The sequence below is a fragment of the Ostrinia nubilalis genome, chromosome 18, assembly GCF_963855985.1.
Source record: "Ostrinia nubilalis chromosome 18, ilOstNubi1.1, whole genome shotgun sequence".
Lineage (NCBI taxonomy): Eukaryota > Metazoa > Arthropoda > Insecta > Lepidoptera > Crambidae > Ostrinia > Ostrinia nubilalis.
In genome coordinates, this window is record NC_087105.1 from 6,456,598 (window position 1) to 6,479,115 (window position 22,518).

Genomic DNA, 22,518 nt, shown 5'->3' on the forward strand with positions numbered 1-22,518 from the left:
CTCCACCCTCCCATACTAACACTGTCGTAATAGTTTAATTTTTACTGTCCAGATCGCTCGGTAGGTATTTAATAGTCATCTTAATTTTGTAGGTTTAAGAGCAATACAACGTTTCACTATTACAATTTAAATATATTTTATATGGTGGGTAGCTAAGGCAGTGGGGAAAATCTATGAATGAATAATATTAGACAAGAAACTAGAGCGCTAAAAGACCCTGGAGGGACGAGGTCAGAAGCGGAGTAGTGCAGTGTCAATATTACGCTGCTTTTTTGCTCAAGTCCACTCCGCTTTTCTCCTCTCCGCTCCAGTGGTCTAGGTCTAAAAAGTATAACAGCATACTTGCTCACCTGGTGGTTTCGTCCTAACCAGCAGAGGCACGGAGGATGGCGAGGGGCCTGCGCGGGAGTGCGCCACGGCTCGCACTGAATAGGTGGCGCCACAAGCTAGCGCGCGTAATACTACGCTGGCCGCTTCGCCCCCTGCTTCTAACCTGCGCTCTTCATCTCTCAGGCTGGCTGGCTCGATGCCCTCGCCTGAGTCGTCGCGGACTCGCACCCACCAGATTGTAAAACCTATTAGGTTGATTTTCAATGCCTGAATTTGTGACCACTTTAGATACGAACATGCGGGAGTTTCATCTGCTGGACTGGGATAGGCGACAATATAAGGTTATGGAGTATATTAGAGTGCGCTACGAGAACGTGGTCAGTGAGGCAGTTAAGTACCTAGTCTGCCTACAATTTTCACACTCATAATCTGGGCACCAGATTGTGAAACCTCTTTTTATCAAGAATTTACATTTAAAAACATTATTAATGATTTTTTTCATCCACGTTGAGCAGACATCTAAAGATATTATGATATACAAACTAAGCTACGTGCCTCGTCATTAATACTGCAATTTTGTAAATAGGTAGACAACCCAATACCTACTTACATTCAAAAAAAAATAAAACCGACTCCAAAAAACCTACACTAAAACGTAGAAAAATAATTACTAATTACCTACTTATTTATTAGGACGAATTATTAATATTTATGTAGATTGTAGGTATACTATGATTGATACTTTTGGAGTCGGTGCAGGCAAACTTTACATGTTTCATAATCTTGGCACCGACTCCAGAAGTATCAATCATGGTATACCTACATAAATATTAATAATTCGTCCTAATAAATAAGTAGGTAATTAGTAATTATTTTTCTACGTTTTAGTGTAGGTTTTTTGGAGTCGGTTTTATTTTTTTTTATAAAATTTTACTTATTTCTTGCTTTTTAGTTAACTAATTATTACCTTGATGTTACCACTGAAGGTAGGCAGTACACTGAGACCAAAAAAAATTGGTTCATAATCGGCGGAGATATTGCGTATAAAAAAGTTCATCCCCAATTTTCCACCCTTGGGGGTGAAATATTTTCTTCAAATTCGCATGAAACCACCCTTTTGATAATACCTATTCAACAAAAAAATAATCGTTCAAATTGGTTTATAATCGGCGGAGATATTGCGTATAAAAAAGTTCATCCCCAATTTTCCACCCTTGGGGGTTGTTTTTTTATTATTAAATTTAAATGGGACCACCCTTGAGGTATTACCTATACGCCGAAAAAAGATTTGTTCAAATCGGTTCATAATTGGCGGAGTTATCGCGTAACAAACATAGAAAAAAAAAAAAAAAAAAAAATACGGGTCGAATTGAGAACCTCCTCCTTTTTTGAAGTCGGTTGAAAATAAAGGTAATCAAATAGTGGTCTCCTTACCATGCGGCGGCGCAGCAGGATGGTGCGTGGTCCTCCAAGTGAGACGCGCCTCTTTATGCGCAGCGTGGTCTAACTGCATCGCAGGCGCTGCGGGCGGGGCCGCGCACTCCACGCGGTACGTCACCTCCTCCGAGCCGAACGAGTTGCGCGCGGAACACGTGTAGTTGCCGCTGGTGGATGCGTCCACTTCTGGATGGAGGGGGCGCGTGTTAAACTGGTTTTATTGTGACTTTGTCAGACAAATATCCATAATAATTGTTACGAAGCGTTTTAGAATAAAGCCGCACACGCACTTAAGTGAGCGTATTCATGCTCATTAACAGATCTATTCAATTAGGTCGCTGTTTCCTCCACGCGGTACGTCACCTCCTCCGAGCCGAACGAGTTGCGCGCGGAACACGTGTAGTTGCCGCTGGTGGATGCGTCCACTTCTGGATGGAGGGGGCGCGTGTTATACTGATTTTATTGTGACTGACAGACAAATATCCATAATAATTGTTACGAAGCGTTTTAGAATAAAGCCGCACACGCACTTCAGTGATCGTCTTTAAGCTCATTAACTGATCTATTCAATTAGGTCGCTGTTTCTGCAGATGCGCAGCGTGGTCTAACTGCATCGCAGGCGCAGCGGGCGGGGCCGCGCACTCCACGCGGTACGTCACCTCCTCCGAGCCGAACGAGCTGCGCGCGGAACACGTGTAGTTGCCGCTCGTGGAGGCGTCCACTTCTGGATGGAGGGATCGCGTGTTAAACTGGTTTTTAGTGTCACGATTGCTATGCGTTGTAGAGCAACGCCGCGAGTCAGCAGCAACCGCCACCTACTTGTAAGCCTCTTGACTTCAGTGAGTTTTAGATGCGTATTACGTATTACTGAACGAAGTTTAATTTAATTAATCGACTGTCACCGCATACGCGTGGTGTGGTCCAGCTGCAAATCAAGCGCAAAATGACCATTCGTTTGGCGTTAGATACTCCCTAGGTCGTGTGATATAAGGATGCCTCGCAGCCACCTAGCCCTGGGTGCTGGGTTGACGCTGGGAAAAGAGTAAACTAGTACACTTACATATCCAAGACCCATCAGGATCTTACAACTAGGACTCACCGTGTATCGCAAGATGACCGTGTGGCGTTAGATGCGTCCTAGGATCGTGTGTGACAGGCCGGTCGCCCCGCAGCCACCTAGCCCTGGGCGCCGGGTCGCCGCGCCACGCGCACGCCAGGCGAAGCGAGTGCCCGCACTGTACCCGCGCCCACACTCCAAACGATAGCAACTTGGCACCCGCTAGGAAAAACATTCAGGGATAGGTACATAAAGTAGGAGCCAATTTTCGAATCGAGTATTAATTTCGTTTTAATATACAAATGTTATTCCTTTTTCTCTACCAGCTGCCTCTATTTTTAGGTAAATAAAACAGAGCAAAGAAAGAAAACTCTTTTTTTTTATTTCTCAAACATACGAGTAGGTATATTATCTTTTAATAAACCAAATATTAAATTACATTTACTTTCATTAAGGCCAGTTTATATGGGTCGTATATTTAGGGCATGTTGGAATAATAACTTGCTTGATATTTCTAATTTCATTTTCAATAAACTAACTTCGTTTAAAAAAAGACATGTAGTTTTTTTTACAAAAGACACATAGACAAAGAATAATGTAATTTCTTATTACCTCTTGACGTAATAGTTGTAGGCTGCGGGGCCGAGGGTTCGCCTTCTCCCGCTGCGGAGTGCGCGGCGACCCACGCCTCGTACGTGGAGCCCTCAGACAGGGACCTCAGCTCCGTCGACCCTCCCAAGCCTACGGATGCGTCGCCATCCTCGGCTTGAATGGTCGTGGTTTGAGGCGGGCGGTCCCTAGATGGCATTATAAATATCGGTCAACTTATGATTCAAGGAACTTCAAGACAAAAATTTTGATTAGTAGGACTCCATATTGTATTTCGAACTCATACTCAAAGATCAAACTGTAGATCCAGGCTAAACAGACGTTGCAGGGGTGGGATTACTTCCGCTATAGATGGTAATTACCTGCCAAGCTCTCGATAGAAGACTGTGTAGTAAAGAATCGGTCCGTTAGGCCGACTGGGGGGCAGCCAGCTCACGGCAAGAGAAGTGATTGATGTTGCCACCACTTTCACAGCGGCTGGTGGTCCTGGTGCTATGGGAATATTGGTTTTATTTACCTACTGGACATGTTCAAAGAATTGTAATATGTAATAGGAAACACAAAAAATATGAACCTATAAAACGTAATATCATCATAATTTATACAACGACATTTACACGTTATCATTCATGATGTTCTTATTAAGCTATTAAACCTTATCACATACAACATAAGTACACAACCTTAAAGCATACTTTCACAGAATCCTATCAACTACCAAGTCTGCCGAGCTTAGCTGCATTTAAAACTCACCATCTTGCTGCGTGGTACAATGTATAGGATGAGCGGGCACGCCGTCGCCCGCTGCAGTATACGCTAGCGCTTGTATTGTGTAGTTCGTGTGCGGTCTCAGTGCGAGCAGGAGCGTTTCCACGCCCGCTACCCGCTTCACTTCTGCGCCCGCGCCCGCTGTCACCGTGCCACTACCCCGCACTTCCCACTCCAGCCACTCAGTCGCTGCCGACAAACAACTGCCATCACTCAGCTTGGAATTGGTTACAATGACTGAATTATGATTAACGAATGTTTTCTTGGAATAGAATTTATGCTCCAAATTACTCCTAAGTACTTAATAATATGACGGACCTTAAAATAAATAGGATGAGGAAAGTATTGACAGAGAATATGTAGGGTCTGTCCCATAGACTCCATATTATAGAAACAGATCAGACAGTTTTATCTATTGAGACTCTTATCATTATAATAATAATAGCCTTTATTACCAAGAAAACGTAATTATATTGCCTCATCGATCAAGGTTCCTACACGTGTTTGTTTATAATTGAGGTTTAAAATGATGACCATCATTCCAATAGGAATTGGCGAAAGTTAAAGTTACGTCTGACATAATGGTTTTAAACTCCATATAGCAGAAGTTGAGGCAAATACGAAACTTAGCACGCTCGCTTCTTGTTCTAACTTAGACCCGTCCTCCATTGCTCTCCAACCACTCAGCGCTGCAGGCAAACAACTGCCATCACTCAACTTGGAATTGGTAATCGATTCCGAATACTATTTTAGTGCTGAACTTTATGTTTGACCTTTCCATTATTAATATGAAAGAGATTGATTCGAAAACTTTGAAATTACATGACCCTTTCATTTATTTAGTTACGAAATTGGGAATGTTGACAGTTACAACCAACTCAAATGATTATGTAACAAAAGGTTACCATTACGAGAGGTGGTTATAGGATCATTCCAACCGTTGCTTTTTTTCTCTAATACGCAAAGGGTATCCCGGAATGGGTAAATCAAATCTTAAAAACCACTCCCAAAAATTCGAAAAAATATACAGGGTGTTAGGTAAATTGATCCGACACTAGCCTAGCCCATGGGCATATAAATGGTATGGTGAAGTCAGAAAATTGATATCTTCATTTTAATTATTTTAATTTTCATACAAATCGAATTTTATAAAATTTATTTTGTATGAAAATTAAAAAAATTAAAATGATGATATGCCCATGTTAACATGGGCTAGTGTCGGCTCATATACCCATTTACCTAATACCTTGTATATACAGAAATCGCGCCATCTAAGTAATTCTTTTGGGTAATTTTAAGACACTTTGGTCACGCTTTGGTTGTAATCTAGTACGCGATACTTACACAATAGTATAAAAGAACATAACTGAACCCGTACTCACTGTGTTCCGGGCGGTAGAGCAGCTTGTAGCCGAGCAAAGCGCCGTGGTGCGCGTGCGCCGGCGGTGGCGACCACTCCACCTTCAGGCTTTGAGGAGATACCGCGCGACACCGTACAGCCCGAGGACCCTCTGATGGGACTGGTAGGGAAATATTCTTATTACCTCCTTAACTATATTTTATAAGGTAGTGGGTATTCCTACCATATTTTTATACTTTTTCCTTTGTGTTATGGTTCAAAAATAATTCGTTTGGTCTTGTAGTCTGTTAAAGTTAAGTTCCAACCTGTTCTTTTGTATCATCAAACAGGACAAAACTCCTTAAAAATATTTATTCTAGCTCTGAACTAAGCAAGTTTTCATTTTGGTGTAAGATTTTAGTACTTTGAAAATCAATAAAATAAATGAGAATCAGATATCAGGTAAATAACAAGGTAACTTAATTAAGTAGTTTAGTATAAAATGACATAAACTCACCACTCTCTTGTGTCAGCGTGTTCACAGGAGCAGTTGCCGGACCAGCGCCAGCGCTATTAAAGGCTCGGACACTCACAGAGTACCTTAGTACAAAGATAATAATAATAATAAATACCTACAATAATTATAATAAATTCAGTACCTAACTTCACGTACCTCGTATAGTGTTCCAGGCTCTCAATAGTGTATTTGTTTATGAGTCCCCTTACGGTGGCAAACTCCATGCCGACGTTGGACCCTCCTGCCAAGGTTCCGTCGGCAGACGCCCACCACCATACTGTGTAGCCCAGCAGTTCCCCGTTCCATGATGACGATGGTGGAGCCTATGGAATTGGCGGTAACTAAACATTGCTTCCTAGGCCATTGCACTTAAATAATTAATCTAGGAACAGAAGTGAGCAAGCTACATGGGTTTATTTTTCTATGAATTTTATTTTTAAGACAAGAATATACCTGATAAGGTAAACGGCTACTAGTTCGTGATAGTACGTAAGTTCGTAAGTTTTTTTTCTAGCTCAAATAATAAGCAAATGGAATATTATTTATAAAAATTCTTTATAACTACAAAAACTCTATTAATTAAGCTATCTAATAAACCAAGTACCAACATTGTGGCGCCAAAAATGAGAGCAATACGAAGCTTCAAACTCTCAGAGAGCCAAAAACAGCCGTGTGGCGTGCAAATGTTGCTCTCACCGTAAGGTTAGCGCTTCAACATCTTAAGCTTATATAAAGGCGAAGGAACGTCCATTTGCATAAAACTTGTATTAGTGGTTTCATGTGTTCCTTGACAATTGATTTGGCTTAGAAAAAAGTTATATGAAAACGTAGAATTCCTTTAAAATTGCGATTAATTGACTCACGAAATAGCGTACATATTATTTTTCGGATGTCCCCTGTTTCGTGATACTACCGAATCAAGGATATTATGGATAATGTTTTGATGCTTGGTTTTTAAATAATTATTTATGATAATTGAAATGTAAGTTATGAAACAAATAATACATTTATTTAAGTTTCTCATGATCTAAATTCGGTATATGTTTCGTTCACTAGAATTTATATGACACGAGTTTGAAGTTCACATAAATGACCAATTTTAAGATAAATTAGCATAAGTACTACCAGCGTAATTTTGGTTTTAATTCGATTTGTTTTATTTATCTTGGTTTATTTGTATTTTATATGGGATAGATAATAGTTAATTGACACAATTTGACAATAATCCATGAATTTTACTTGGGTAATTTGGAATAATCAGTATCACGAAACAAGGAACCGTATTATTGTTACTTTTTCCCAAGTTCGTGATATATAAATGTATAGTGTTAGGTACTTGTATGACACATAACATCAAAGAAATCGACATATTTTTTAGTTTTTAATACTTACCTACCTAAGTAATTAATTAAATAATTACTTTTTATTATGACTCATTCGCGTATATGGGGTTATTTTCAGAGGGGGGGGGGGCTACCCTCACTTGAAGCAGTTCCAGGGGTGGGGGGATTAGGGGGAAGGGGGTTAGTCCCCCCCCCACATTTCTAATGACTTGTATAAATATTTTCATAAATCGTTAGAAATTAAAAATCAAAATTTTATGGGTACGAAGGGTAGGGGGGAGGGGGGAGGGGTTAAGGCCGCCCCACATTTCTGATGGTTATATAAATATTTTCACATATTGTTAGAATTAACAAATCAAAATTTTATACGAAGGTGCGTACCTAGCTAAACAGACTAACATTATTTCTCATGAATATTTCAGGTAAGTAATATCGTCAATTTCACATAATTCTTTTATTCTAAATTTATATTATCGTTTTTAAATTTATTAAACCCATAATCATTATTAAAATATCCTAACTCGATGCATAAAACCTTATCCCAAAATAGGGGACATGAGTTCACGAACTTGGAAACAGAGCAAAATTTTATCACGAAACAGGATCCAAACAAGAGGTCCGCAGAACAATTAATATTAAAAAAAGTTCAAACAATATAACTATAATTTATGTATTAAGTTACTGTCAAAAGACCGAAGTTTAGCATACAAAAACTTTCATACTGATATCATGCTTGGTTATTTTTAAATAAATTGTTAAAGTCGTAAGAGCCTTAATATACCGAAGTAGGGGGCACTTACCTTATTGTCTGATTTCTACGGTTTCCTAAGTTTAAAGCTACAGTGCTATAGGATGTAAGATTAAGTACCTAGCAAGGCACCGTATAAACGAAATAAAATAAAAGTTATTAACGATGTAAAGTTGATTGTTTCATTTACAAGTTGTTACTTACTGCGCATCTATCCAACAACATAAGCTCAAACATGAGTGTATAGAACTATACTCGTAGTTATTTTCCGTTAGACACAGGAACTAACGCAGATATCCTGGTGATTGCCGACGGCGGAAATTTCCATCCACATGCAATATCATACGAATACGAGTATTGAATGTGTAAGCCGATAGTTGCTTTCTGTTACCAAATCATCGATTCAAATGGGATTAACAACAGCTATTACCTATTTATTAACACATGTGTAAGTTAATTTTGTTTTTCTTTCAGACTACAACAATAAAATACATAAGAGATGTCTAATTCCCATTTTTTGGAAAAAATCTATTTAATTCTTTATTGCAATTCAGAAATAATAATCAAAATAGTTTAAATTCTAGAAAATGAAGGTAAGAGGTATAAGCGGATGTAGTTGTAATAGGGGCGATTTTTCAACAAAAGTGTGTAGTCTAACAAAACATAAAAAAAAAAAAAAAAAACATAAATCTAACCTGCCAAGCAAGTTCAATAGTAGACGGCCTCGGCGCAGACGCCCTTAGACTGAGCGGCGCGCGCGCAGGCGGCTCGTGCAGCGTCAGCGCGAGCAGCGCCCGGGTGTGAGCCGACGCGAACTGCGCCGTGACCGTGCGCGCCCGGACTAAATAGGCCGTCGCTGGCTCCAGGCCCGTGATTGTTGCTCCTTCAGTTCTGTTTACGATGTAGGATAGAGCTAGTCTCAATGATTGACACAGAAAAGGTATACATAATACGTCTTGGAGGAGGCCTATGTTCAGCAATGGACGTCCTATGGCTGAAATGCTGAGATATGTGACTGGAACCTAGTACCTAACCTGCATCAAAGTACTCCAATCGAAAATTGCCACATATAAAGATATAGTACTTAGAATATTCCAGATAATGACTGTGACTTGGGGTGGCCCATCATATGCAGCAATGGACGTCATATGGCTGAAATCTGAGGAAGATGAATCAAGATGAGGAAGAATCATGTTATCTGTATTGAACTTCGAAATCCAGCACCAGGGAGTTTCCATCATAGCCGCCTTCATTGGAATGAGACCGAGGGGAGGTTTCCTAGGACTCTAATCACTATCAAATTCATTGACACAAAATACTCACTCAGTGTAGGAGTCAATGGAGTGTGCTGAGACTGACACGTTGTGAGTATCAGCGTCTCTCCAGGAGTCGGCGCTGCTAGAGTCGTGCTTTCTATACTGCACCACGTAGCCTAGCACTGGGGAGTTTCCATCGTAAGGCCGCCGCCATTGCAGCCTCACTGAACGAGAGGAGGTCTCGAGGACGCGGAAATTCGCCGGTGGCTCCGGTGGTTCTGAAGAAAATTTTTCATGGAATATCTTGCTAGAATTAACTTTGAAGAATGTGTTGGAATAAAGACTTTTGATTTTTGTTCAATTTGCGCTTGATACGATTTGTAATAATTTAAAATTTCCCGACCATATCATGCAGAATTGCCCATATCATGTAGAAAATTACCTTGCACAGCCAAATGGACGAAGTGATCGGACCGCCCGTAAGGGTTGGAGGCTTGGCAACGGTACACTCCGGAGTCCCGGCGATCCGCGCGCTCCACAACGAGCTCACTCCTCAGACCCTCGGCACTCCGCGTTTCTGATATGCTCATTCTATAGGACAATATTTTGTAATTGCGTTTATTTATTGAGTTTCTGATAATTTGGCAGTTGTATAAATGTCCCATACAAGGTAAGGTCTAAATTCTTATATTGCCTCATAGAAAGAAATAAAGAAAAGTAAAACATTTAAACATTTTTGCACAAGATCCACATCATAGAGCTCTCACATTGTGCTCCTTCACTACATTTTCAAAGACCGGTCTTTTCTTTGGAGCCACTTTTCTCCCTCTGGATCCAGCAGTGACTACAATAGCTGAATTTTTTTTTTAAAGATTATTAGTAATTTGTTATTACACAAATTACTAATACTCCCGTTAGCCCCTCGTACTAAGCTAAATATGCTTGTGTCACGAGTGAGCTCACCAAGAGCGGCGGCGGGGACCGAACCCGCGTTCCCCGGATCACGAGTCGGCCAGTCCGACCCCTTCACCGTTCGGCTATCGTGGCTTCAAACGGTAAATTCTACGGTACCTGCCTATGTACCTAGCTGTACCTACCGGTAATCTGAATTGGGCAAAGCCCTCCCTGAGTGACTCCAAGTGGTAGAGAGAGGAGTGTCTCCGCGTGCCACACAGGCCAAACGAACCGTTTCTCCCAGCTTGGCTGTCACGTTTGCAGATGGTGTCTCAAATCTTGCTGGTTCTGTATTAAAGAAGTTGGAAAACAAGATATTAGGAAAAATGCAGGATATTTCGATCCGACCCTTACAAAAACATATTATGGAAACTACAACTTACCATTGACATGAATATTGAGAGTCTTCGACAGCGCCGGGGCCACTCCATTATCAGCCCTGCACCGGTACTTCCCCGAATGCTCAGCTCGAGCGGTCTCCAGCCTCAATGACCCGTTGCTAAGGACCACTGGGTCAGACACTCCACCTAGACTCGTCTCTGTAGTCCCTACAAAATTTAAAGGCTTGTTGAAATTGTAAACTTCGTTCTGTAGTATAATGAAATATTGAAAGTAGCTATAAGATTATGAAGATGATTCTTAAATGTTTACGTAAGTAAGTACTCAATGATAAATACACAATATGTACCTAAATCATACATTCAACATGCTAGTAATAAGGTTCAATTAACGTAAATCCAGGTGCTTAACCATAAAGGTGCTTGTATCTACTTTAGTAAATAGGTAATTCCAAAGTTAATCAACGTCGTTAATTAGTTTCTGTGTCCGTTCCCAGTGATCTACCTGAAAATTTGGTCCAATAAATAGCCGGAGATGGATGCCCGCGCGCCTCGCAGCTCACCGTGAGTGATCCGTTAAGCAGCACTGATGCATCGCTCGGCTCAATTTGCCAGTATGGTGGCACTGAAAAAATAAACTAAAGTTAAACGAGCAAAGTTCAGTTTTCACGAGCTCTCCTTATAATAGTAATCTTCCGACTCCATCATTCGGCTCTCTGATACGATTTCGTTGCATTTTCATTCAACTTCTTACCTAAATGTTTGTTTTTCATTCAATAGGACGCTGCACCACTAGGAAGTAACTAGGTCAAAGTCAGCTTACAAAGATTTGATTACCCGCCACAGATGCACATGGATTCACTTGGGAAGAAATGGCGCTGCTATTCGTGTCGCTAGACGGCGTGCGACGTCGTCTGACATCTTGTTAAGTGACCTATTTCTACAAATTGACGTTGCAAGCAGTCTGACTTCTATGTATTTAGGTAGGTATTAAGATGTCAGATAGAGTCATCTGAAGATTCACAGTATTTTAGGGACACGTGTTTGCGTGATATTATTGTTCTAGAAGTTACTGAAAATTTTAAAAATAAGCTGAATCTAATTTCAATTATACATAGGTAAATAAGATTACCCAATCATAAATATCTGGACCACGTTATAAACAAACTAAGCAGGGACTTTAACGAACTTAATATATTTCGGCCCAGTTACTAAATAAATTGATTTCTTTATTACCTCCCCGTCACAAAATATAAGGAACGGTCTTTATTGCTTTTCGTATCCGGCCCCAAATACATTTTGCGAAAAAAGAAAGAAGGAAAACGTAATTATTTTATGTGACCAAAGAGTCGGTAAATTAGATTTTAGTGACTCACCTTTGATGGCTAACTCGGCGGAAGTATTGGCCTTGCCGGCTGTGTTCGTTACCACGCATGTGTAGATACCGCTGTGGGCCGCGGTCAGGGTTTTGAAGATCAACATGCTGTAAAATTCTGCGCCTCGCTCTTCCACCTAGACGCACACAAATGCCTTTTATAGACCGAAAACTTCAATTAGAATTTTATTCAATGATTAAAAGATTAAACTACTAAAGCATTAAGTAGATTGATGTTGATAGTATTTAGCTTAAATAATTTTACTACGACAATACCTGTCTACTTTTGAGTTAACACCTATTCTTTGGGATTTTTTTTTCATGTGATAGGTGGCAGACCTAATAATTTGAATGCTCTAATAAATCGCTTAGCTGATAAATCTTAGCACTAAAAATATCGCTAGTTTTCGCGACATAATGCTTCAACTATGAGATAACAGTAGTTCCAAATGTATTACTCGTATAATTTCAGTTAACTCACATCAAACTTCTTAATTAAATCTAGCTTAACAACATCTTAACTGACACTTACTTGAAGAACACTAGAAATGGGCATCTGATCTTTGAGCCACGAGAAGTAGACGGGCATATCCCCTGAAGTGACGCTGCAGGTCAGCTGCGCCCGATCCCCTGCCCTCAGGCCGGGGGGGAACACCACGGGAGATAGAACCGGGGGGGACACCACTGTTATTTGGACCTGTTAGGGCAAGATCAAGTAGCTATAGATTTAGGATAGTTTTCTTTTTACTTAATAAGCCTTATACGGAGTAATTTAGGCCATTAAAGTGGCTCGACAAGCCTAAAACTTGTTGTTAAATATTAACAAAGAGTCGTGAAAATGCATACGTTAAAAAATAAGAGTTGGGAGCGAGAGAAAAACAAAAGAATATCGATATTGGCAAAATATTGGTCGTCGAAAAAATAATGAAGTTTTTCTTGGTGGCCAGTGTCGCGCAAGGAGTCCGGTAATGTGCGGCCTCAACAGACATAAAATATAACGTAAATAGGTCCAAAGCAGATAATAAAGGGGTAAGTTGATCCATCATTCATAAGAAGTATACGAGCATGTCCTCCGAGGTAGGTAGGTCTGTAGGTCTCCCAAGTATGAGGACCGAACAAAATCATGTCTCTCTCCATACGTTGTAAACTTGTAAATTATTCACTCTCCGTCTATCTGCTGTAAACTAACGTCTACCTCAGTCTCGCTTAACATGTTTTTTTATACTTGAAATATACAACAAATAACCACTAACTTCTCTCTTCGCCAATTCTCCCCCAGGGGTCAGGACGGAACAGGTCCACGTGCCCTTGTCCCTATTCCGGTCGACGTTGTGGATGGTCAGCTGACCGCCCATCTGCTGGTAGCGAGAGTCCGCCCCGGCACCTCCTTCCCATTTCACTGACCTGGTACGGATTTGGTACTTAGTTGGTTAATTAAGGTGGCAAAATAGATCTTTTAATAAAATAAAATTTAATATCTTAAGAGTCAATTTAAAAACCCATTGTCATAACAATAAAATTATTGTTAACATGTAATCATTCATATCTTAACGATGTAAAAATCCCCCTTTAACTTATAATTCGTCGCTAAAGTCACAATAAAAAAAAGTTGTATAATTTTCGTATTTTGTAACGTCATACCTAACCTATGTTTTCTGTTATTTTAAGGCAAGAAACTATACTCTTATATCTACTATTGCAAAAAAACAGGCAATAGAATAACAAATAAGGTAGCAATGTATTTTTATGAGACATGAAAACCATAAAAACATATGATACGAGTCAATAATTTAGACCGAATACAATACCAGAAGTAATGTATTAAAAGTTTATTCGTATATTAAGAAATACAGAAAGTTGCCCTGACTTTTACATAAAAAATAACATGGTTAGCAACTTTGTTTGGGAAAGTGTGTAACTTTCCGCGCGTCCTTCACGAAGTTATAAAAGTAATGTTATTTTCATGTTACGAAAGAAATTGATGGTCGGAAAACTTATTTCTTTGGAATCAAATTTATAAATTAAACAAAATTAATTTTTAGACTGAATTTTTCAGAAACTGTCTATTTAGAGTGGGTATTATAATAGTTTGGCCGTAATGAAAACTCTGTTCAATCTTTTGGGTTTTGTTTGTCTTACGAGAATAATGATTGTCGTGATTTAGCTTTGTTAATAACTTTTTAATTAGTGTACAAAAAGGTTAATATTTAAATTACTTACTTCAAGTTACCTGAAATACAGCGTGTGCGTGAACATTCTATAGTAAAATCATTTTTTTAATGAAATAAAAAAAACATACAATCTAAAAGTTTCTTACTCAACAGGGAATCCGTAGTAGGGGCACCAAATGGTCACCTCAGACCCGGCAACCGCTTTCACAGGCGCCAATGCTCTGATGTAAGGTGGACCTAGAAATAAGATCCTAACTTGTAATAAAATAAAGTTTTAAATTACATTTTCAGGGAATTTAGAGTCCAACCAAGATAGATAGAGCATGCCCAAATTGACTGATTCAATTTATGGGACTGACTAGGCCTAAAATACAATACCTATATTGGTATGGTAATCACGTGTATTCTCATCTTAAATTTTTAATATACATTTTATTGTGGCACCTTTTTTCACTTTAGCTACTAACCACTGCATTGCTTTGATTAACGATTGCAACAATTAATTACGAACCATAATGAGGTAAGGTAATCCAAATAATCACGTGGTTTTATTTAAATTACAGCAGACCATAATATTCATAATACATTTTCAGCATCATAAATTCAGATATTGACACATTGAACATGAGCCAAATCTGACCGCGCCCTGCTGGTATTGATAAAATATATTGTAGGGGCAATGGGGCATATTTCATGTACTATCTAAGTGATAAAGTATGAAAATAACAATATAGTAATAATTAGACTGTAACTGCATATGTATATTTAAATATAATTCACTTTAAATACATACAATGTTGAAATCATAGCACTAGATCTATAACAGAATAGTTCACACAAAAACGTCAAAACCATTTAACAATCGTCGATTTAGTTAGCTCATTTACAAAGCTTGCTATAACCGATGAGTAGTATTCGTAGCACACGCGATTCGTAGTTCGTAGCCTCGTAGCTCGTAGCCGCGTAGCAGCGCGCCACTCATATGGGCCTTATTTGCACGCCAATCGTAACGCTGGCTGTGCTCAATCCGAACCACGTTTAGTAACAAGTTTGCTACGCATTCTGAGCCCCATCAGTACATTTTAGGAAATGTAATCACTGTTGCTGTTGTAATTTTTCTATGCAATAACTCAAAAACTATTGTTTCCGATCGATGGAACCGGACGAAGGGGATGGATAAGAGGTAGGAGAAACCGTAGTTACACCTTGCATCGTGGTAGCTTAAACTTAGGCAAACTCTTAGGCCCTCAGCTATAAAGCATACCGTAAACATTGAGCCTGGCAGCGTGCGCGATGGACCCGTGCACGTTGGAGGCGTGGCACTCGTATGTGACAGCGTAGACAGCACTTAGTTGCCGCTGGCGCCCACGCCTCTCCCAGCCCTTAGTTATAACGCATACCGTAAACATTGAGCCTGGCAGCGTTAGCGATGGACCCGTGCACATTGGTGGCTCGGAACTCGTATCTACTACCGTGCTCGACGCTGACACTGCAGAGTGACAGCGTAGACAGCGCGTAGTTGCCGCTGGCACCTACGCTTCTCCCAGCCCTCTGTTATAACGCATACCGCAAACATTGAGCCTGGCAGCGTGCGCGATGGACCCGTGCACGTTGGTGGCGCGGCACTCGTACCTGCCACCGTACTCGACGCGCGCGCTGCTAAGTGACTGCGTAGACAGCACGTAGTTGCCGCTGACACCCACGCCTCTCCCAGCCCTCTGCTATAACGCATACCGTAAACATTGAGCCTGGCAGCGTGCGCGATGGACCCGTACACGTTGGTGGCGCGACACTCGTATCTGCCGCCGTTTTCAACACGCGCGCTGCTAAGTGACAGCGTAGACAGCACGTAGTTGCCGCTTGCACCCACTCTCAGCCTTCGGTTATGATGCGTACCGTAAACATTGAGCCTGGCAGCGTGCGCGATGGACCCGTGTACGTTTGTGGCGCGGAACTCGTACCTGCCGCCGTGCTCGACGCGCGCACTGGTAAGTGACAGCGTAGACAGCACGTAGTTGCCGCTGGCACCCATTTTCAGCCCTATACTATAACGCATACCATAAACATTGAGCCTGGCAGCGTGCGCGATGGACCCGTGCACGTTGGTGGCGCGGCACTCGTATCTGCCGCCGTGCTCGACGCGCGCGCTGCTAAGTGACAGCGTAGATAGCACGTAGTTACCACTGGCGCCCACTCTCGGCCCTATACTATAACGCATACCATAAACATTGAGCCTAGCAGCGTGCGCGATGGACCCGTGCACGTTGGTGGCGCGGCACTCGTATCTGCCGCCGTTTTCGACACGTGCGCTGCTAAGTGACAGCGTAGATAGCACGTAGTTACCACTGGCGCCCACTCTCGGCCCTATACTATATCGCATACCATAAACATTGAGCCTAGCAGCGTGCGCGATGGACCCGTGCACGTTGGTGGCACGGCACTCGTATCTGCCGCCGTGTTCGACGCGCGCACTGGTAAGTGACAGCGTAGACAGCACGTAGTTGCCGCTTGCACCCACGCCAGCTGGGCCACTTTCACGGCCCTCGGTTATGATGGCACTGTAGACAATAAAACACTTTAATTGTCTTGCTGAATCAACTATGACAAATGCAAAACGCTTTACTTGTAGAATGATATTAACAAGTCCGCATTATATCAAATTCAACGTCTTGCTCAATCTCGTAAATAAAGCAAGCAGTAAAAAAAGAAAGAATTTATCTGATCTAAAATTCTTATTCGGAGATAAAACAAAATTTATGTCTGCACATAGCATGGGCTTAAAATCGTGTAATGTGCTTCGTATTGTTATATCATCCATCTCGATTTGGCACTCAAACACCGTTGTGTGGCAAGACAGGGCGAAATACCGACAGTTGGCAAGCAAACCCGTTTCTGTGCACATTTTACACACATCTAATGTCGGCCCGCTCGGTTTTTACAACGCGAAATGTTTTAGAGCTTATTTATTCTTTTAAAGCTATGTTCAACATTACTGTGCATTCTGACAGAGAGAAAAACGTTAACGCCCGTTGTATTTTTGCAGTACAGGCCATTATCAGATGAAGCAACATCATTATCAGGTTTTGCTGTTCATTTAAATTATTTATTTATCTTAGTTTATAAAAAGAGTGAGTTAGATTGGCAGTGGTTTAATTTAAGTTAAGTCTTGTTTGAATAGTGTAATTGGTACTACCGACCGTTCTATTCATGAATAAATAAATAAATAAAATAAAATAAATAAACACAAAAATCATCATCATTTCAACTAAGTTTGAACGAATATTACTAATGATTCTATTTCCTTTTCCACATTTTAGGGTAAAATGTAGAGCGTCGCAAATCTATTTATACAGCTCTAACTGAAGACCGACCGACTATAGATGTTGATCTTGCATTAAATCTATCTGCTCGCGAGCCAGAGAGAACTTCTTGAACGATTGAATCTTCAATGTTAGTGAAATGCAACTTTGGGCAAATCTATAAATGCCGTGACAATTTATTTGTTCTCTAGAATCTTAAATTCGCTATTTAGAAACTGAGTGTTAAAATCACCTTTCCTAATAAAGTTTGTGATAGTCTAACAAGATTGGTGAAAATTTTCCTCGCATTAACTAAACCAGTGGTTCTTAACCGGTGGTCCGCGGACCACTGGTGGTCCCTGGAGGCATTCCAAGTGGTCCACGATGTGCACTTGCACACCTTGGTCAAAACCATTTTAAACTGGTTTTTGCACTCAAACTGGTTTTGACCGATTATGAGGTGGTCCCTGACAAGACAGATATTTGGTAAAATGGCCCCTCATGACTGAAATGTTTAAGAACCACTGAACTAAACTAATAACATTGTGACTAACCCTACTAACATAGTTTTTAAGATCAAATTGTTACTAACAAAATATGGACTGTCTTTGTCTGAATATTTTTTATTATTATTTATTTATAAATCTCACCCATGATGAGCTGGTATCGGCAGTCCGTCCAGGTTCCACCTGAAGCGAGGTGGCGGCTCTCCCACCACGGAGCACTTGAGCGCCACCTGTGCACCTGGCTGTACAGCTTGCTCGATGAAAGTGTACACTAGTTCAGGCCGGGAGTCTGTCAGGAAAACTTTGATTTTCAATCCGTTTGATGGACTGATAGATGTGGTACTAATACTTACCATACAGAAACGGATACCAGTGGGCTGAGTGTGAGTTTACATCAAACGTCCTCACTAGTGAGCGCGTTAAAAAAATGTATGAAAATTTTAGTTCTTGAACGTTTCCGCTAGGGGTGCTGTACAATCCGTCATACATTTAATGTATTTTTTACGCGCTCACTAATGAGCGCGTTTGATGTAAACTCACACTAGGCCCTCATTAATAAGTGATTACAATCAATTATGAAACTGGTTCTTTGACCGATAAAACATTCATTTTTATAGGATACAACAAACATTATAAAGCAGAAACAGAAAACAAAAAATAAATGAATATCGTGTCAAAGAGGCGCCCAACTTTAATCGAAACACACATGCATTTCTCGACACTGTACGTACACTCGTAATGGACGCAATAAATTTTACAGCTCTGTTAACATTTTAACTCAACTACATTTAGATATTTACTCATTATTCATACACCCGTTCTCACAAACGATGCTTGCTTAAGTGAAGCAGCAAATCGAACACACAGCGTTGAATAGAGCTCTGTGATTGATTCATGTGTCACCCTGTGCGTCTACGCGCATTGTGAGACCTCATAGTAATGTTTGTGAATACGGGCGATAGTTAATGTAATATTATTTCTTGTAATCCAACAAAAAATAACACTTCGAAAAACTCTGAACTAAATAAACATAGCAAAAAGGAAGTACGCTCACCTGAAGACCGTTTTAAACGCTTTCGTTTGAACGACCGGAAGGCGCCCGTTTTCTTCCCTAATGAGCACCACATAACTGGAAATACACGCCGAATTAAATAAATTGTAAGGATTTTTACATTACCTACATGTGGAGAAAAGGAATTTAATTTATGTGATTAAAGGCTCGTGTACAGATGATGTCACCATCTCAAAATATTAATATGAATATGGAAACATTCAAGAAAGTATTAGGAATTTATTGTAACTAGCGTAAGACTTAGGCTAGTTTATCACGTTTTATGAGATTTTTATCTAAAAGTATGTTTAAAGTTCTTTCACACTACGATGCCTCAGTGTTTAACTAAATGCGATGGCGTCGGTACTAAAGATTACGACTTTTGAGAGACAAGTAGTATGTGGTTTTAATATACGCATCACACATTAAATTAATCTTCCATACAGTATTGTTGAGGTGGCGATGAATGTTTTATAGTAGAATAACTTCTGCTCGAGATTACACCCGCATGGATTTAGGTTTGTCACAGAATGCTTATCGCGAGACCCTCTAAAAATCAGTCGTAAAACCTAAAGAATTTTATATCTACGACTTTTTATTTCTTACAAAAGGCATAAAATATTTATCTTATTTAAAAGATATTCTCTTTCTTTAAAATCTTTTATTTAATCTTCAAAGTCTTTTTTTTTACAAAAAATAGCCGTTTTAACATAAAGTAGTCCAACTCCAACTTTGTCCGTGATCCAAAATTCTTCAGATTGGTTCAGTAGTTTAAGTATAAATGAAACCATAAATGGACATGAAAAACATAACAAATGTCATGTTAATGAACTTAGCGCTTCCGTATGTACGAAATATCATTAAATCTATTCGATTATTACCCACATTTAATTTAAATTACGACATATATAAATCCCTAATTTAACCTGAATAGGTTTCCATCAAAGCAACCAACCATTACAAGCCTGAAGAGGCACCGTATTCACTGAAAATATCTGCTCTATCGTACACCAAAGCTTTTATACCGAGTAGTATGAAAAACGCCATGAGCTAGGTATTTTACGAGTGGCAATAAAATTGCGCTGCACATACCGTACTATGTAGTACATACATAGTAGGAGTAGGTACCAACACGAAATTGAGGTCTCGTTGAAAAATTCACTCAGCTTTTCGTTTTACTATCCGCATTCGTTCAGAATTTATAACGCTGTAAATCGTAAAAGCCGGCAAAAAATTTACAGCCATGCAGAATCCTGGATCGGCGAGATAAGTTGAGCCCTTGATAGCTCCGGCTTATCTTTTTCGCAGTAAACAACATGTGTGCGCTGTTAATTAAGCATTTCACTGGTAAAAGCAACGGGAAAACATAAGGTATTAATCCTGGAAAATTTTAATAACGCATTTTCGTTTCACGTGAGAGTGATGACGTGAGGGAAATTTAATACTGTTCGTGATTAATCACAGAGAGTCGTGAAAAGAAAATAGACAAAAAGTTATCTCTGTATTCTCATATTCTTTTACGCTGTTCTATGTATTACATAAACAGAACTAACTATAATGTACAGTAGACAGCACTAACTTATTTGTTCTAAAATTACTTAGTTACAAACAAAGTTAATAAAATTACTTACTTACAAAGTTCATAAAATGCCACAGTGTTTTGCTTGATGTACCATACTCTGTACTTTAGTAGAGAATAACCTAATCTTTACTGAAACATGATATTAAATCTATTTAAGCGTTTCATAGATCTTCAATGCTATACATTGCTTCTAAAAGTATTCTAATTAAATTCCAACATTTCCTGTTGAAATTGTTTCGACATTTATATGCCCAAATCCAAACAAATGATAAAATGTTTTACCTACGCAATACTTATGTTGTCAAATATCGTGATATTGGAGTAATAAAACAGACACTCCGCGAGATGGGTATTGACATATGAAAAAACCCACAAAACCCTTTCCAGTATCGGCATCCCTTCCACCCCCCAAAGATGGATGCCAACGCGAAATAACCCGGGAACTATTCCAATTTAGGAAGTTTCCTTTCGGAGGCAACCGCACTTGGCTATCCCAAAATGGACTCGAAAAATTGATTTCTAGGTCTGTGATCAACACTTTTAAGAAGTTTTTGTTAATTAAGCTATTTTTAGAACGTTATTGGAAAATGTAGGAGATCTTGACTAGTGTGAACTTTTAATATTTAGTTCACGTATAATAAAAATATAAATACTGTGATTCTTATGTAGTTGGAACGTGTCCGATTTTGCAACAACATATTTAGTCTGATTTGCCGACGCTGTAGGTTATATTTTAATAGCCTTCTGGCAATGTAGTTCTATGCTTCGACTTCGAATTCTTCTAGAAGTAAATTCTTGTATATCTGGGTGTTTTGGAGACATAACGAAAGTTAATTTGTATCTAAGAGTATTTAAGTATCAACATTCATTATCTCATGGCTGTAGTGTACAATTACATTAAGGTACAAATTGTTTAATTTGGGGTTCGTTAAATGTCTAGTATCATTGTTAGAAAATGTAATTACTAAACTATTTATTATCAATTTCTTCATATATCTCTTTGGAAAAGGTGAATTTGCTGCTTTAGAACACAGCCGAAGCAAAAACATACGAATGTCACAAAGAAAGCACGTAGACTTCTTGCTTTTTGCTAGGAACAATGACATTGAGCACATTCTAGTCCCAATTGAAATTCTGTTCAGCTTGCCGTACATACGGGATGCGGCAAAAAAACCAAGACCAGACTTGTTCGTTCCGTTCGTACGAATCAATGATCAAATTAGATCCGACGCTCTATGCTCCTGTACTACGGGTAGGTGTAGAAGTTTAAGGCTTAGAACTCACAGATGTTTTCAACCACGAGCATGGGCGTGAGAAAGTGAACTTACAATACATACAATTTGAAATCGGTGAGTTATGTAGTCATGTGAAAAATACACCAAATAATGCAGTGGATATGTTTGTCAGGGGCTTACAGAGGACAAAACGTCAATCGAAACTCTGCTACACTCTTTCTATTACATAATGATAATTATGTAATAGTTGTAGTAGGGGCTATTTTGAAATTACAATTAGATACTCGTAGGTACTGGTGGTGATCTGATATTAATAATAATTATGTTGTCGTCTTTACTTCAAATTTCGCGTACTCAGTCTCGTATTAAATTGAGAATATTTAGTTCGTAGCTAGAATATTTTATTTTGGATAAAACAATAAAATACGAAAACTACACAGCAACTTTTTACAGCTCATACTTTGTCTGCACTGGCTTAAAGCATTTAACTAGCATAGTTGCAGAACTTCAACGAACAAACAGAACAACTTACAAAGCAGAAGCGCTGGTAGTCCGAAACATTTTCCTCTATAACACGTGGGCGCTGAATTTTTAACAACGGTA

General features: G+C 39.6%; 1 protein-coding gene across 1 annotated transcript in view; it reads right to left on the reverse strand.

The window, feature by feature from the left end:
• Nucleotides 1–3,392: 3,392 nt before the first annotated feature.
• Nucleotides 3,393–22,518, reverse strand: part of LOC135080870 (cell adhesion molecule Dscam2-like) — a 99,364-nt gene continuing 80,238 nt past the window's right edge. The window contains exons 9-27 of the mRNA XM_063975598.1: nt 19,102–19,176; nt 18,192–18,336; nt 16,463–16,800; nt 14,389–14,479; nt 13,325–13,475; nt 12,604–12,768; nt 12,073–12,208; nt 11,202–11,321; nt 10,742–10,906; nt 10,502–10,646; nt 9,847–9,995; nt 9,472–9,682; nt 8,844–9,039; nt 6,214–6,380; nt 6,058–6,140; nt 5,584–5,721; nt 4,187–4,390; nt 3,796–3,925; nt 3,393–3,621 (exon numbers count right to left, since the gene is read on the reverse strand). Of these exons, the coding sequence (XP_063831668.1) occupies nt 3,393–3,621; nt 3,796–3,925; nt 4,187–4,390; nt 5,584–5,721; nt 6,058–6,140; nt 6,214–6,380; nt 8,844–9,039; nt 9,472–9,682; nt 9,847–9,995; nt 10,502–10,646; nt 10,742–10,906; nt 11,202–11,321; nt 12,073–12,208; nt 12,604–12,768; nt 13,325–13,475; nt 14,389–14,479; nt 16,463–16,800; nt 18,192–18,336; nt 19,102–19,176 (3,038 nt within the window). The remainder of the gene's footprint in view (nt 3,622–3,795; nt 3,926–4,186; nt 4,391–5,583; nt 5,722–6,057; nt 6,141–6,213; nt 6,381–8,843; nt 9,040–9,471; nt 9,683–9,846; nt 9,996–10,501; nt 10,647–10,741; nt 10,907–11,201; nt 11,322–12,072; nt 12,209–12,603; nt 12,769–13,324; nt 13,476–14,388; nt 14,480–16,462; nt 16,801–18,191; nt 18,337–19,101; nt 19,177–22,518) is intronic.